The sequence below is a fragment of the Alnus glutinosa genome, chromosome 6, assembly GCF_958979055.1.
Source record: "Alnus glutinosa chromosome 6, dhAlnGlut1.1, whole genome shotgun sequence".
NCBI classification, from domain to species: Eukaryota; Viridiplantae; Streptophyta; class Magnoliopsida; order Fagales; family Betulaceae; genus Alnus; species Alnus glutinosa.
Window position 1 is genome coordinate 29,717,013 of NC_084891.1, and position 15,144 is coordinate 29,732,156.

Below are 15,144 nucleotides of genomic sequence, written 5' to 3' on the forward strand. Positions count from 1 at the left end.
AAATATTTCATTACACAATTACTTACCAAACATATCTTAGAATCTGTAGTTAAAGGATTTTTCCTAAATATTTCTGACTTAAATTTTCTCTCAGTTTTAGAGTTCACGAGTAAAATTGTAGCCATTTGGTAGCAAATTCTAATAGAGTGAGGACGAATATCTTCCTAAAAACTAAAAGTAGCGATTCAATGCACCTCAAACTCAAAGCCAATTTTGCTTTTGATCGTCCTTCTTTCACGTGTACTTGTTCTTTTGGAGTATGGTGTCCTAAGAGCTGATTCTTCAACCAGCGTACAGGGAAATCAATCTAGTCAATTGACATAAAAGCCAAACATTGCACATAGCAAAAAATGCCAAAACAAAACACATCCGATGCACAACAATGGCATAACTGTGCAAGGATTATTCCCCAAATAAAAAAGGCTCTCTTTTTCGTGTCCAGTAAAAAATGTGAGAGGTTCCAAAGTTGATTTATTCTTAAAAATAACCAAGAAAATACAAACACCCCAAGCCTCACTTTCTTATAAGAATTCACAAAGTCACGATAATTGTTTTGGGGTAAAATGTTTTTCGAAAAATGTTTTCGGTATTTGGTAGGGACGAAAATAATGATCAACGAAAATCATTTTCAGTTTGACATAAAATCTTCTTTAATTTTTTGATTTATGGTTTTCAAAACCGTAAATCGTTTTCTGGATTTAAACTATTTATTCTTGCACGCATGTTTGTGGGAATCCGCCACCGCCGGACACTAGAATTTGTTGATAACCCAACTCTACCACCGAAGATCTTAGAATTTTAGTATCGGATTGTCGGAATCTGACTAGTACTAACGGAATCTAGCTAATACAGCTGGATTCTGACATTTTTTCGGGATTTTGGCCAGTTTGCAGATTATATTTCAGTCAAACTAGCCGGAATCTAACCAATACAGTCAAATTACGGCCTTTTTTCTAGATTCCGACCAGTTTGGCTAGAATTCGGCGAAGTATCCGGAATCTGACTAGTACGATCGGAATCCATCCAGTACAGCTAGATTCCGGCTGTTTTGTTTAACCAGAATCTGAAAATTTATGCCGGAATCCAGCAACTTTGCCGAATTATGGCAGACAAGTTTTCGGCCAGTTTGGCCAGAATCCAACGATGGCGACCTGATGTTGCTGGATTCCAGCGGCGGTTGCCAAATTCTGTTTTACGTTGTTGGTGATTTTTTCGTTCGAGCCAAACGCCGAAAAATATTTTATGACAAAAAATATTTTACGTCGAAACAAACGGAGCATTAGTTCAAGAATCATATCAAACATGAAACAAATAGAAGACACTGTTTTGAAAGCGGCGGGTTTTGAAGAGTGTTACCGTCCCAAAGGGTTTTGAAGGGGGTTACTGTTCCCAAAACTACAAATTTCAGAGTGGTGTGAATCTCTTCCCAAAACCACCTATTCCCTGAGTAATTGCTCGGCATTTTTAGCAAATAACCGGGAAATAACGGGGAAATATTTTTAGCAAATGTTTACTAACAAATCAAACAATAGTATAAGTGGAGAGGTATCTGATCTTTCAAAACTCTCTTTCTTGAGCAAGTTGTATCTATATTCCCCAGTCAGTTAAATGGAAGTCTCATCAATGTTCTAGGAAAACTTTCCAAGCTTCAGGTTCTCGATAAGTTGTAGATACTGTGGTGGTTGCTTGGTTAAGTTATTTTTGGCCTCTATATAATACAAAGATTAAAACTGTATATATATACATAATGAGTAATGATAGAAATCATTGGCTTCGAGATAAATTATTATTTGATTTTGATCTAATGATAATTTTAAAAGTCACATCAGTTTTAAGAGGATTATAACATTACTTACCATTAGCTTAGAGATAAATCGATCACTATTAAATTTTAATCCAATAATAATTTTAAAAGTCACATAAAAATTTAAAATCAATCAATCTCATTGTTTGAAATTAGGGTGCTCTCACAATAAATTCAATCAATGCTAAATTCTGCTACTAAAAAAAAAAAAAAAAATTTACATGCTTGTACGTACACATGTAACGAAGATGACGCTCTTTCCAATATTTCATTGAATTTTTTCACAAATTCATGAACAGTGAGATTTGCTTGACACGATTTGGCCGGCTGAATGAATTTCCAAGAAATTTCTCCCTATAAAAAAATGTGGCAAAAGGATCAGTCAATTTCTTGGAGTTGGACATAGCCAAGTTGACTCTCAAGTCTTCCGTGAAATTTCTATCCTGGCCCTTCTTTCCCTTTCAAAATATTAAATTTTTTTGACAAAAGATGACGTTTGTTGAATTTTAGCTTTCGAAAATATATATGACGACACCCTCATGTTGAAGTAAAAAAATTCTTTGGTAGCTAGCAAGGCTTTTTTAATTACTATTAAACAAATTTACCTGTCAATCATTGCTCTTAGATTGATTTACCTGTACGCTGGTTGAAGAATCAGCTCTATCTTATCCACGCGTAGTCCTTTTGTTAGTTCCTTCCGGCAATTAAAAGAAATAAATAACATATAAAGTAAGAAACAAAGAAATTAAAGCCAACCCCCAAGCAAAAAATTGCTCTCTTCCAAAGTAAAATATTAATAAAATAAATATTTCAATATTCTATAAATAAAACTCAAACATGTAATATATTTAATTAAAACAAAGAGTAAGTAATAATTAATTTAAAAGGCTGTATCCCATTCACCCAACACTCACTCTTATCCTTATTTGGGGGTTACATCGTATCTTCAATGCACGTTTTCAATAAAATCAATTATTTATCAGCTCTACTGGGAATTCATTCGGGGAATAATTGGTGCATAACTGGTGCACTAGTTGTTATTCTATCATTTCCCAATTCATAATGCCTCTGACAATAGTTATAAATAATGCCATTGATTTTGAACGTTTTTTGGCTTCTACACCTCAATTAATGTTTGTACAAATAATTAAAACCGGAAAACCATGACGTTTGGCTTAAACGTCATGGTTTTCCAGTTCAATGGCATTTATAACTTTTGTCAGATGGATTATTTAAGTCATGAGTAAGGCTCCTCTTCAACTATATTTATTACACCAATTTTATTCTTATAAACCTTACCAAAAAAAAAATTAAAATAAAAAATAGTTACATCACACCAACTAATTTTTATACATAAATAAATACAACAATTAAATGAGCGTGAAAAGTATAATTATTTTGTAAAAAATAGTTGATTTTGAATTCCAACAATAGCACATATAAATATGGATTTAAATATAGTAATTCGAACAATAAGTATAAGAGAGCTTTAGCCTGAGTGTAATATTATACATCACCCTCTTATCTTTGGTCTCTTATTCGTCCAAAGCTTATGTAGCGTGGTTCCTCATAACATTTAGTACATAGAGATAATTTTTAGTTAAAGAATCACGCCACATAAGCTTTGGGAGAATGATGAATAGAATTACTCCTCAAGCTCACATGTCCAAACAGACGAGCAAGCAACCCAAAACTTATTCCATTAAGACAATAAAACTGCTTATAAGCTCTATCCCATAAATAATTTGATTTTAATGAAAACGTGCATTAAAGATATTAAGATATGATGTAACAACCCCCCAAAGAGAAATTGTCAATTGCTGTATTCACACATGTAGTCAAGTTAGAATTGTTTAAGATGGACATTTAAAAATTACTTGTGAACTTAAACCAGAATTAACAAATGTCTAACGTTGTTGGTACAATGTGAATTAGATCTGGGAATCACTACAAATTGAAGCCTGCGTTGCTGTGTCCAACTCCAATATTCAACAAGTTTGATTTATTTCGCAAAAGGACACTGCAACTTGTAATTGGAGTATGAAAATAATCTTTAACGAGCAGAATATCCGATAGAAAACCATGAAGATAACAAGCTAACCGTTGAAACGTCAATTAGCAACACAAAAAAATCAAATTCATATTAGCAACCCTAATTCGGGTTGGTAGGTCGGATTTAGGTCAATCCATTAAGGATCAATTTAAAGAGGACCTGCCAATGACATGATATAATTCATTTGACCTATTTAATAATCAACGAGTCACAAATAGGTCGACTCATTTGATTTGTTTAGATTCAAAAGCAACACGTTTAACTCGTTTTGACCAAAACACGACCCGACAACATTTTATACACATAACATTTTATTGGTCTTACGTAACTTTTATACACAGCAAAATTTTCGATAAAGTTTTAGACTGTAGATAGAAGAAGGTATCAAAATGATAAATTTGTAAAGTACAGGTATTAATGTTATTACTTTTTTGAAATTCGGGTACTTCTTAATAAAGAAGTATACCGTGTGTATCAATTATAAATTTAACCCCAAAACAAATACAGTTGAATTTGAAATTTGGATGAATTTTCCGGTACGAAAAGCTTCTGTAAATCCAAGCACTACAAATAAACTGACTGACTACTTTTGTGCCCGTTGCTGGAAGGTGTAAAGCTCAAAAATTTATGATCGAAATAGTAAACAGAAAGAACAACTTTATTACAAAACATAAAAAAGAAAAACATAATCATCAGTACACAGCCAACTTGGCTCTGGCATGGCCTCGGTTGATTTGAAATTGTTCGGTAATGCCGAGATGCGCCATAAGAAGCCAGACGTGAGTGAGGAGCTCCCCGCCTTTGGCAAGCTGCTGAGCATGATAATATCCTCTGCAGTGACTAGCAGCGTAACCCAGGATCTCAATCCACACGTTACAAACAAACTCCCACTTCTTCTCTTTCTCCACCATTTTCTTCTGCAATTGATTTGCAAGCATACACCCATCGAATAGCACGGATTTGCTCCTGTCCCCTTTCACCTTTGTTGGTTCAACTTCAGTACTCACTTGGAGCAACATGTTTTGAAGGACTTCCTTCTCTTTCGATGATAAGCCTTTTTCCTTGCAAAATTCCTGGGCCTCCTTACAAGTGTCTCGAAACCTCATCCTCCCAATACCAATTGGCAACAAGAAAGGACACATGACTAAAAGATACAACATGTAGTCCGAAAGGTTCTTGCTCCCTTGACATGTCGGATTTTGGGCAGCAATGTTTTTACCACCATCTGAGTGATAGCAGAGATCAGTAGCAATGTGCCAGATAAGAATGCTTTGGTCGAATTCTACCTCAGTGCTCCAATCGAATGAGGAGGAACATTCATACTTTTCTTCTTTAAAAACAAGACCGCCTCTGGCACTACATAAAGACGCGATATATTTGCCATACTCTGTTTTTTCTTTCTTGACCTTTGATTTCTTCTGGAAGTGCTCGAAGATCAACCTTTTCAAATCGTCCGAGATTTTGCAATGGCTTTTATACCAGCGATTCTCAAATGTGTCATAAATAGGTGAACGTTTCACAATCTTTTGAAAAAGGTCGGGTTTATCATCTAGAAGAGGGACGGGCTTATCCTTAAGGGAAAAGCTTAGCAAATTGTATTGAGCCAAGGAATTTGACCACCTCTGTTCCTTAGACGGTAGAAAAGAAGAGACCAGTCTACAAATAATGCGAAAACAAAAGCTTACTAGAGAAGTAATCGGTCGAAAATAAGAGATCAATCGAGAAACGGTAGGTTGGAAGCAAGAGATTATTCTAGAAAACAATGGCTTAAAACAAGAAATGATAGGTTGAAAGCAAGAGATTATTCTAGAAAACAATGGCTTAAAACAAGAAATGATAGGTTGAAAGCAAGAGGTTATTCTAGAGACCATGGGTTGAAAACAACGAAGATTTCCAGGAAACTTGAGTTTATGCTTACTCAACCATAGCTTTGTCCTGTCGGAGAATAGTAGCAAAATGACAGCATAGACTTCTAGAAGAATAGCTCCAACCAGCAATATGTAAGTAATGATGAGATCAATCTGCCGGTGATTGTGCTTCTCAACAATCAGGAAGAACACAAAAACTACAATGGTGAAAGAGGAAGTGATGAAGCGGCAAATACATCCCCATATAGTGTATATTATAGGTGCCTTGGTATAGAAAGTATCATACCCGAATCCAAGTTCGATTTCAACTAGCGTAAAAGCATTTTTCCAAGTGGAATTCTGGAAGTAAGACTGGCTCCTATCTCGGTCCTGGAAGCTAAGAATAAGATCTACAAAGAGCCGCTTGAAATTCTGGAAGAAGCTGTCCGCAGCAGGCAACAATTTCCTTGCATTGGCGGCACTGTTGCTCTCGCCACTGCCAGCAATGGGCTGCTCAGCAACGGGCTGCTCAGCAACCTCAATTACCTCAATAGCCAACACAGTAAACCCCTCTACCTTTTTCAAAGCGAATTCCTCCATGAACTTTGCATAATTAGGGCCAGCGTCGGGAGGATTGAGCAAGGAATCAAGAAACTGCTCACGATTTGCAGACCTCAAGGCCAATGACCTTTCTCCATACTTCACTAACCCAGCAAAAAGCATGGGAATGGTGAGGAAGGAGAGCGGAGTTCCACTCCAGGCCGTGATAGTGACATACAATGCCACGCCCGTCTGGACACCTAGTCCAAGCAAGTGCCTTATCCACAACTCATTGTCTGCTATAGCATAAGCAGTAATTGTGTCTGGGCCGCCGAGGTGTAACAGCAGAAATGGTGCCCAAAATGCCATGAGCTCATCATCGTTGGTATTGGTTGCTAACGATGCAGCACAGGTGCAGGAATTTCCTAGTTTATTTGAGAGGACACCAAGCGCAAGAGTCGCCACCGAGTCTGCCATTAGGTAGGCTGACCAAATACACAATCTGAGCAAAGCTCTTGGATTGTACTTTCTGCGGTTGCCCATCATAATCAGTAATATTTGCAAGCAGAGGCTGATGAGCACCAGTATTCGTAGCTCCCAATCGTCCCATAGTTTCCGCACCCCTTCCGGGAACACCTGGCTGAGCCTCCTCTTCTCCACGTAAAGCCAACCGCTCAAAACTGAAAGCAAGAAGATCACAATTACAACACTTCGGCAAGAAGACTGTATAACATTAGTTGCAGGTTACTTACCTGTAAGTAGCATCCTCAGTTCAGCTTCTTTGATCTCTAAATTGCATTGCCCGGTAATAAAACTCTCGCATGGAGTAAGAAATAGACCCAAGAGCGTGAACTTTGAAACGGGAATTGCTTTGTCGTTGACCGAAAAGGGAAATAAGAAAAAGAAAAAGACTTGCTAGTTTCTGCTTAGAAATTTAATTTGGCCTTAATAACCATCTAAAAATCCGATACGGTACTCGCAGATGTGTTAAATTGCCTTTATTGTCGGTCAATTGTAGTTATATAATTATAAATGTCAATGCGTGTTAAATTTATGTTTGCTTCAAGAAAGCTTTACTAGTTGTCCCATCTGGCCATCTACTTTGAATAAAACCATCTGCATTAGTCAGTATTCTCATTTCTTATTTATTGTTTTTTATTTTATTGTCTTTTAATATTCTATTTTCCTAGAGGGTTGCTATGATACGATTTATAACGAGGACCGCTAGCTACAAATACAATATCACTCCAAAAAAAAAATAATTAGTTTTAAGTTACAATTGGATTAAGTTTCCGAAATGTCACATGTTTCAACTTGGGATTTGATTACTGCAACTAACTGAGATTATTATATAATAGCTATAATAAACCCATCTGCCATGTCGTAAAGAAAGACTAAGAAACCGAACAACTAGGGAAGCATCAATCTCAAGCAGTACTACAGTGATACATATCAGAGGGAATGCATGGGGAGAAAAAGAAAGCATATGTTTTTTTACCCAGTCACTGCGATTATTATATAGAAGTTATAATAAACCCACCTATTTTGGTGGGTAAAAACCGGTATTATGCTTTTAAAGAAATTAAAGAGAGGGTTATTCGGAAGCTAAATAATTAGAAGACCGAATTATTAACTTTGGCGGGTAAAAAAATTCTTTTAAAAGCTGTTGTGCAGGCCATTCCTACTTATTTTACAAGTGTTTTCTTTCTTCCTATCGGTCTTTGTAAAGAATTAAATAGGCTAATGCAAGCCTTTTGGTGGGGGTATTTAAATAATGATTCTAAAATTCATTGGATGAGTTGGTCAAAAATGGGAAGATTGAAAACTGCTGAGGGGCTTCGTTTTAGAGACTTGATTATGTTTAATAAAGCTCTCTTAGCAAAGCAGTGTTGTAGATTAATTCAGAATCCATACTCTTTGATTTCTCATATTATTAAAGCCAAATATTATCCTAATTCTTCTTTTTTGAAATCAGATTTAGGCAAAAGACCCTCTTTTATTTGGAGGAGTTTCATGGTAGTAAAAGAGCTTATTTCTCATGGAATCATATGGAGAATTGGAGATAGGCCTTCAATTAAAATCTGGGGAGATAAATGGCTGCCTAATATTGGTTCCTTGAGTTTTTCTCCTGAGTCTAGTCTTCATTGTGATGCTAAAGTGTCGGATCTTATTGATGTCTCTATTTTGAGATGGAATTGCTCTCTTATTGATAGTTCTTTTTCTGCCTATGAGGCAAAGATAATTAAAAGCATCCCTTTATGCCCTTCCTTGCTTCCGAATAAAGTTATTTGGAATGGTACATCTAATGGAATGTTTTTTGTTAGAAGTGCCTATCATTTGGGGTTGGATTTGATGAGAAGTAAAAAAAGGGGGAATGTTCCACCAGTTCTAGTAGAGAGGAGTTCTGGAAAAAACTTTGGGCTATTAAGGCTCCTAATTCTTCAAAAATATTTCTTTGAAGAGCTTGTCAAAACTTACTTCCAACTAAGCAGAATTTATTGAGGAAAGGAGTGATGGAGGATGATCTATGTCCTTGTTGCAAAATTCAGGAGGAGTCTATCATCCATGCTTTATGGAATTGCCCTAGTACTCAAGATGTTTGGGATTGTGGCCCTATTATGTTTCAGAAATGTCATTCAATGTTTACAGGTATAGTGGAGCTTGTTTCATTTTTGTTTTAATAGATTGAATGATGAATTTTTGAGTTTAATGGTGACTGTTTTTCGTAGCATTTGGCTGAGAAGGAACAAAACGGTTTTTAAGGAGCAATTTTCTTCTCCTTTGATGGTGTTCACAGAAGCTTCTAAGTATATTGAGGATTTTCAAATGTTTAACATGAAGGAACAATTAGTAAGAACTCTTGTTGTTGATAATTTAAACATAAGTAAATTTTGGAAAATTCCTGATGTAGGGTTTGTGAAGGTTAATTGGGATGTCTCTTTAAATTTGAGAGATGGTATTGTTGGTTTGAGGTGTGTTATAAGGAATGATGAAGGCTTGGTTGTGGGTGCTAAATGTTGTGCATGTAAGGTACAAGCGGGTCTTTTGTTGGCAGAAGCAATGGTTGCCCTTCTTGCTATAGATTTTTGTATGGAAATGGGATTCTCTAAAATTGTAAGTAAATGTGATTCTTTGCAAGTGATTAAAGGAATTTGTGATCCAGGTTCTCTTTCTTTTTTTTTCGAATTGGGCATTATGTGGAGACAATTAGACAGAAAGCTTCTGAGTTTTCTTCTTGGTCTTGGATTCATTGTTGTAGAGAAGCTAATGATGTTGCCCATGTTTTAGCTAAAGAGGCTTCCTCAAAATGTTTATCTAATTGTTAGGTTGAGGAAATGCCTAGTTTTGTTTTTGTTGAATCTCATAGAGATTTTTTGGTCTCTAGACTGTTATTTAGCCATCTTTTATTAATAAGAAGTGATTCAGTGTTCAAAAAAAAAAAAAAAAAAAAGACCTACTTCAAAAAAAATAATAAAAATAATAAATAAAGACCAAGGAAATCTCATTTTCTATGTTAAGATTTTATTTCAGAGCATCTAATAATGTTACGTTATGAATATTATCAAAATTTTAAAAGACGCGATATTATGTAAATTATTAAACTCAAAAAAATAAAATTTTTAACCATAAAATGTCTCCGTCGGCAAGAAGACAGTGCTCGTGACAAGAAAAAGAAGTTCCACAAATATCAAAGGTTATAACTGAAATTTCGTTTTATAAGTTGGGTTGTTTCTTGGAAATAGAATTTAGGCATATACTAACATCTTGCAGGAGTGTGAAAATTGAGAAACGTCAATTGTCCGATATGCTTGGAGATTCAACGTAAAGAAAATTAAGGGACAAAATAGACAAAAACTGTTGCCACTTGCTTACCTTAAATTTAATTGACCCATTCATGTGGCCTTAATTGATGACATACGAGAGATCCTGTATGGTACTAGTAGATATGTACATAATTAAACTATTCTAAACACATTTTTCAAAGCACAAATTGAAATATTCTTTGTAGTTGAGTCAATTTTGATCGTATTAGTTTGTTTCTATAGCTATGAATCTGAATGCGTGTTGTGAGTTAAGAAAGAGTTGCGGGTTAGGTATATATTAAGAATGGGCACCAGCATGGGCATTCGGTACAACTACAGGACATCAATCTCAAGCTGAATTATCAGAACATCAGAGGGGAGGGGGATACATAGGAAAAAAATTTAAAAATAAAAAAAATAAAAAAAAAAATTGTACCTTTGCGAGCTCGAATTGGTCAAGGCATTGGTTGCTCTAGCCCCGATTAAAGAGCCAGGCTCTACTCATCAACAACTGGTGGTCAAACAAACGAAGCACCATTTCCTGGTTTGGTTGGGGTAAGGAGAAAGAGGAGAAGAAAAGCAGAGGCAGGATACAACAATCAATGGATGTTGAGGCAGTTGTCTCTGTGGTCATACGGAAACTCACAGACCTGCTCATACAAGAATCAACCATCTTCAACAAGGAGACTGATGAGGTAGAGCTGATCAGAATACGGCTAAGACAGATGCAAAACTTGTTAATAGATGCGGAAGATAAAAAAGAACGCGACGATGAAGTTAAGAAGTGGGTGAAAGAATTTCTTGCTGTTGTTTACAAGGTGGAGGATGCCATTGAAACATTTGTGCTCTGGAGAATGCATATAAGGAGTATACGCTTCACAAGGAGGTGCTTTTTCATTCACAAGAAGTTGAAGGCTGGTACAGACCTTCGTAATGAGATGAAGAAGGTCAAGAAAAAGATCGGGGAGCTTGGCCATATCTGGAAGCAGAGAGTTCAGGAATCATACCATGGTGATCAGCCCCCCAGGATTGAGGAATATTCAACTGTGGGCGGCCCATCAAGCTATCAAGATGAAGGGACAACACAGAATCAGGAAGCCAGTTCTAGCTATTCTGTGGATGAAGAATCAGACATCATTGGCTTCAGGGAGGATAAAAGAAAGCTGATGAGCAGGCTAACTGACACTTTCTACCGACGTCTGGACGTCATCTCAATTTTAGGCGAGGTTGGCTCTGGCAAGACTACCCTTGCAAGGCAAATATATGACAGTAGTGAGATTGAAGGTCATTTTAATTGCTGCGCATGGGTTTCTGCCTCTAATAACCTTACAGATGTCTTCCGGAGCATACTGGAGCAGATCGACAATTCAACGGTTGATAAGGAATCTACCCGAGAAAAATTGGTAAAGAAGCTCCGTGAGAATTTGGAGAAGAAACGGTACCTGGTGGTGTTGGATGATGTGCAGACACGAGACGCTCTGAAAAACCTGCGTGACGCGTTGCCAAAAGAAACTAATTGTAGCAGGGTGATGTTGACAACTAGCAAAGAAGGCGTCGCTAGGATTGCAGATCCAATGCGATTGCCTTATCAGCTCAAGCCACTAAAAGATGAGGACGCATGGGATTTGTTCCTGAAAAAGGTACGCTTACCAGATCATGTTCAGTTCTCTGGTTCCAAAATAGTCAAGCTCAAAAGAAAAATCATAAGAACATGCAAGGGCTTACCTCTGGCAATCGTGGTACTTGGAGGTTTTCTGTCGACCAAACTTGCGAGCTATGAAGAATGGTTGAAAGTTCTTGAGCACCCAAGTTGGCAGCTTAAGGGAAATGAAGTCCAGTTCTCAAAAATCTTGGCCTTAAGTTACGACGATCTGCCCCTCCACTTGAGGCCTTGCCTGTTTTATTTTGGGCATCACCCAAAAGGACACGAAATTCCAGTGAGAACCTTACGAAGATATTTATGGCTTGCAGAAGGGTTTGTAAAGCAGTCATCTGAAAGGGCTCCAGAGGATATGGGGGAAAGATATCTGAGAGAACTTATAAACCGAGAGATGATTCAAATAACAACACGGAGAAAAGATGGGGGTACCGAAAGATGCCGTCTGCGTGGCGAGCTACACGATTTCATCTTGTCAAAGGTAAAAGATACTGGCCTTTTCCACATCCACGGAAATACGTTGGATCATGAAACAGATGCATTTTCAAGCTTTCAAGATGGAGGGCCAACACAGAATCAGCAAGCCAGTTCTAGCTATTCTGTGGATGAAGAATCAGACGTCATTGGCTTCAAGGAGCACAACAGAAGGCTGGTGAGCAGGCTAACTAACACTTCCTATCGACATAATCTGGACGTCATCCCAATTGTAGGCGAGGTTGGCTCTGGCAAGACTACCCTTGCAAGGGAAATATATAACAGTAATGAGATTAAAGATCATTTTAATTGCCGCGCATGGGTTTCTGCCTCTAATAACCTTACAGATATCTTCCGGAGCATTCTGGAGCAGACTGATGACAATTCAACGGTTGATAAGGAATCTACTCAATCAGAATTGGCAAAGAAGCTCCGTGAGAATTTGCAGAGCAAACGGTACCTGGTGGTGTTGGATGATGTACAGACACGAGATGGACTGAAAAACTTGCGTGACGCCTTGCCAAAAGAAAGTAATGGTTGCAGGGTGCTGTTGACTACTAGCAACGAAGACGTCGCTAAGATTGCAGATCCACGGCCTTATGGCCCTTATCGCCTCAAGCCGCTTAAAGATGAGGATGCGTGGAATTTGTTCATGAAAAAGGTGCGCTTACCAGATAATGTTGAGTTCTCTTATGTGGAAATAGTGGAGCTCAAAGAAAAAATTATAAATAGATGCAAGGGCTTGCCTCTGGCAATCGTGGTGCTTGGAGGTTTTCTGTCGACCAAAAGTGCAAGCTATCAAGAATGGTCGAAAGTTCTTGATCACCCAAGTTGGCAGCTTGAGGGAAATGAAGTAAAGTTTTCAAAAATTTTGGCCTTGAGTTACTATGATCTGCCCTTCCACTTGAGGCCTTGCTTGCTTTATTTTGGGCTATTCCCAAAAGAAAAGAAAATTCCTGTGAGAAGGTTATTGCGTTTATGGCTTGCAGAAGGGTTTGTAAAGCAGTCACCGGCGATGACTCCAGAGGATATGGTGGAAAGCTATCTGGATGAACTGGTAAACCGGAACATGATTCAAATAAAAACACACAGAAAAGATGGGAGTCGCAAAACTTGCCTTATGCCTGGTGCCCTGCACGATATCTTCTTGTCAAAAGCAGAAGCTATTGGCCTTCTCCACACCCACCGAACTATTTTAGATGATGAAACGGGTGCATCACCGAAGCTTGGTTTTCGCCGGGTTGCTGAGCATGGTGACCAGGCATTCAAACGATCATATGGTCAACATTTGCGGTCTTACTTGTCTTTCAACATTCAAACGAACGACATGCCCGCCAAGGAAATAGGGAACTTTCTCAACGAAGTCATTGATCGTCGAGGATTTGGATTTCTCAGGGTGCTTGATCTAGAGGGTGTATACAAACCCAAATTGCCCGAGAATCTTGGGAAACTGTATCACTTAAGGTACTTGGGTCTCAGATGGACCTTCTTGGATACTCTTCCCCGCTCTGTTGGTAAGCTGCCCTACCTCGAGACCTTGGATGTGAAGCACACCTATATCAGCTCTCTACCCAAATCTATTTGGAAGATGAAACACCTCCGGCATCTCTGTCTGAATGAAATACGCCTTGACATGTCTGTACAAAAGCATCACCGTTCTCTTACTCAGCTCCAGACGTTATGGGGATTATTTGTGGACAAGAGAAGTCCAGTGAAGAATGGTTTGAATGGGTTAATCAATCTCAGGAAACTGGGTCTGACATATCATTTGGACTCCGCTCAAGAACTAAATGAGTGGATTGCAAGACTGGCAAGTCTTCAATCTCTGAGATTAAGATCCAAGAACGCAAGTGGTCGACCTTCAAAGCTGGAATTAAAGCCTCTGTCAAGCCTTGAGAATCTCACCCACCTGTATTTACTTGGAAACTTACCGGAGCTTCATGATAGGTACGAATTCCCTCCGAGGCTTGGAGTTCTTACTTTATCAGTCTCAAAGCTGGCAAAAGATCCCATGCCAATCCTAGCGCAGCTGCCAAGTCTTTCTGTCCTTAGGCTATTGGCCGATTCCTACACTGGCGAGGAAATGGAGTGCCGTCGTGAAGGATTCACTGCACTTCGCGTGCTGAAGCTCTGGATGCTGAAGGGATTAGAGAAATGGATAGTGGAGGAAGGAGCAATGCAGAATCTCAGAGAATTAGAAATCCGATCCTGTCACAATCTAAAGGAGCTTCCACACAAGTTGCTAAATCTGAGCAACATTCAGGAAATAGTTTTAACGGACATGCCCGAGGGATTTGCAGAAAATGTTCAAGCCGACGAGCACAAGAAAAAAATAATCACCACCAGAAAGTCTCCGGTGTGAAGCAGGTTTCAGTCCATTGCCTCCTTTACTAGCAATTGCTCCGCTTTTGTCATATTAATCTCCGTATCTTTTAAATAGTTAATCTTCACTTGAGAAGCTTTTACATGCGCTACCAATTTGGCGCTTGTTTGGTCAGTCACCCATCTACTTGATTTCAGGAGATAGTGTGGCTTTGCGCTAAAAACTAGGAAGACAAACTGAGTCAAGGAGCTGCCACCCAATCGAACACCCTTTGCTAATTGTTTTCTGTTCTTGTTCTTGTTGCTGCTGCTGCTGTGTTTTCGTGGTTATTTGTTAAGAGAGCTACTCTATGTCATGTTAGAAACATTGCGCGATTGTTCGCTTTATTTCATGTTCTTGTACCAGACTTATCTATATCAAAATCGTTATCCAATCGAGTTTTGAAGTGACTTCACATACAATACCTTTTCAAATATAGCCCCCCTATTTTTAAAAACATTTCAAAGCATAAAACAAAAAACAATTTCCAACATAGCTCCCAAACAGTTTTCCTTGAAAAATAAAGATGGCATTCACAATGACCTACAATATTAAAAGTTTTCCGGACTGTCACTTCTTTTTCTTGGGTTTCCTCACCGTTACT

General features: G+C 38.1%; 2 protein-coding genes across 2 annotated transcripts; one reads left to right on the plus strand and one right to left on the minus strand.

Moving 5' to 3' along the window:
- Positions 1-4,528: 4,528 nt before the first annotated feature.
- Positions 4,529-7,118, minus strand: LOC133870652 (uncharacterized). Its single transcript, XM_062307816.1, has 3 exons — positions 6,997-7,118; positions 5,698-6,924; positions 4,529-5,643 (listed from the first exon to the last, which is right to left on the minus strand). The coding sequence occupies exons 1-3, from the start codon at positions 7,007-7,009 to the stop codon at positions 4,550-4,552; spliced, it is 2,334 nt and encodes a 777-aa protein (XP_062163800.1). The 5' UTR covers positions 7,010-7,118; the 3' UTR covers positions 4,529-4,549.
- A 3,432-nt stretch (positions 7,119-10,550) lies between these two features.
- LOC133870649 (disease resistance RPP8-like protein 3) lies at positions 10,551-14,887 on the plus strand. The gene is made up of 2 exons (XM_062307813.1): positions 10,551-14,545; positions 14,699-14,887. Exon 1 carries the CDS (start codon positions 10,650-10,652, stop codon positions 14,538-14,540), a length of 3,891 nt encoding a protein of 1,296 aa, XP_062163797.1. The 5' UTR covers positions 10,551-10,649; the 3' UTR covers positions 14,541-14,545; positions 14,699-14,887.
- The last annotated feature ends 257 nt before the right edge of the window (positions 14,888-15,144 follow it).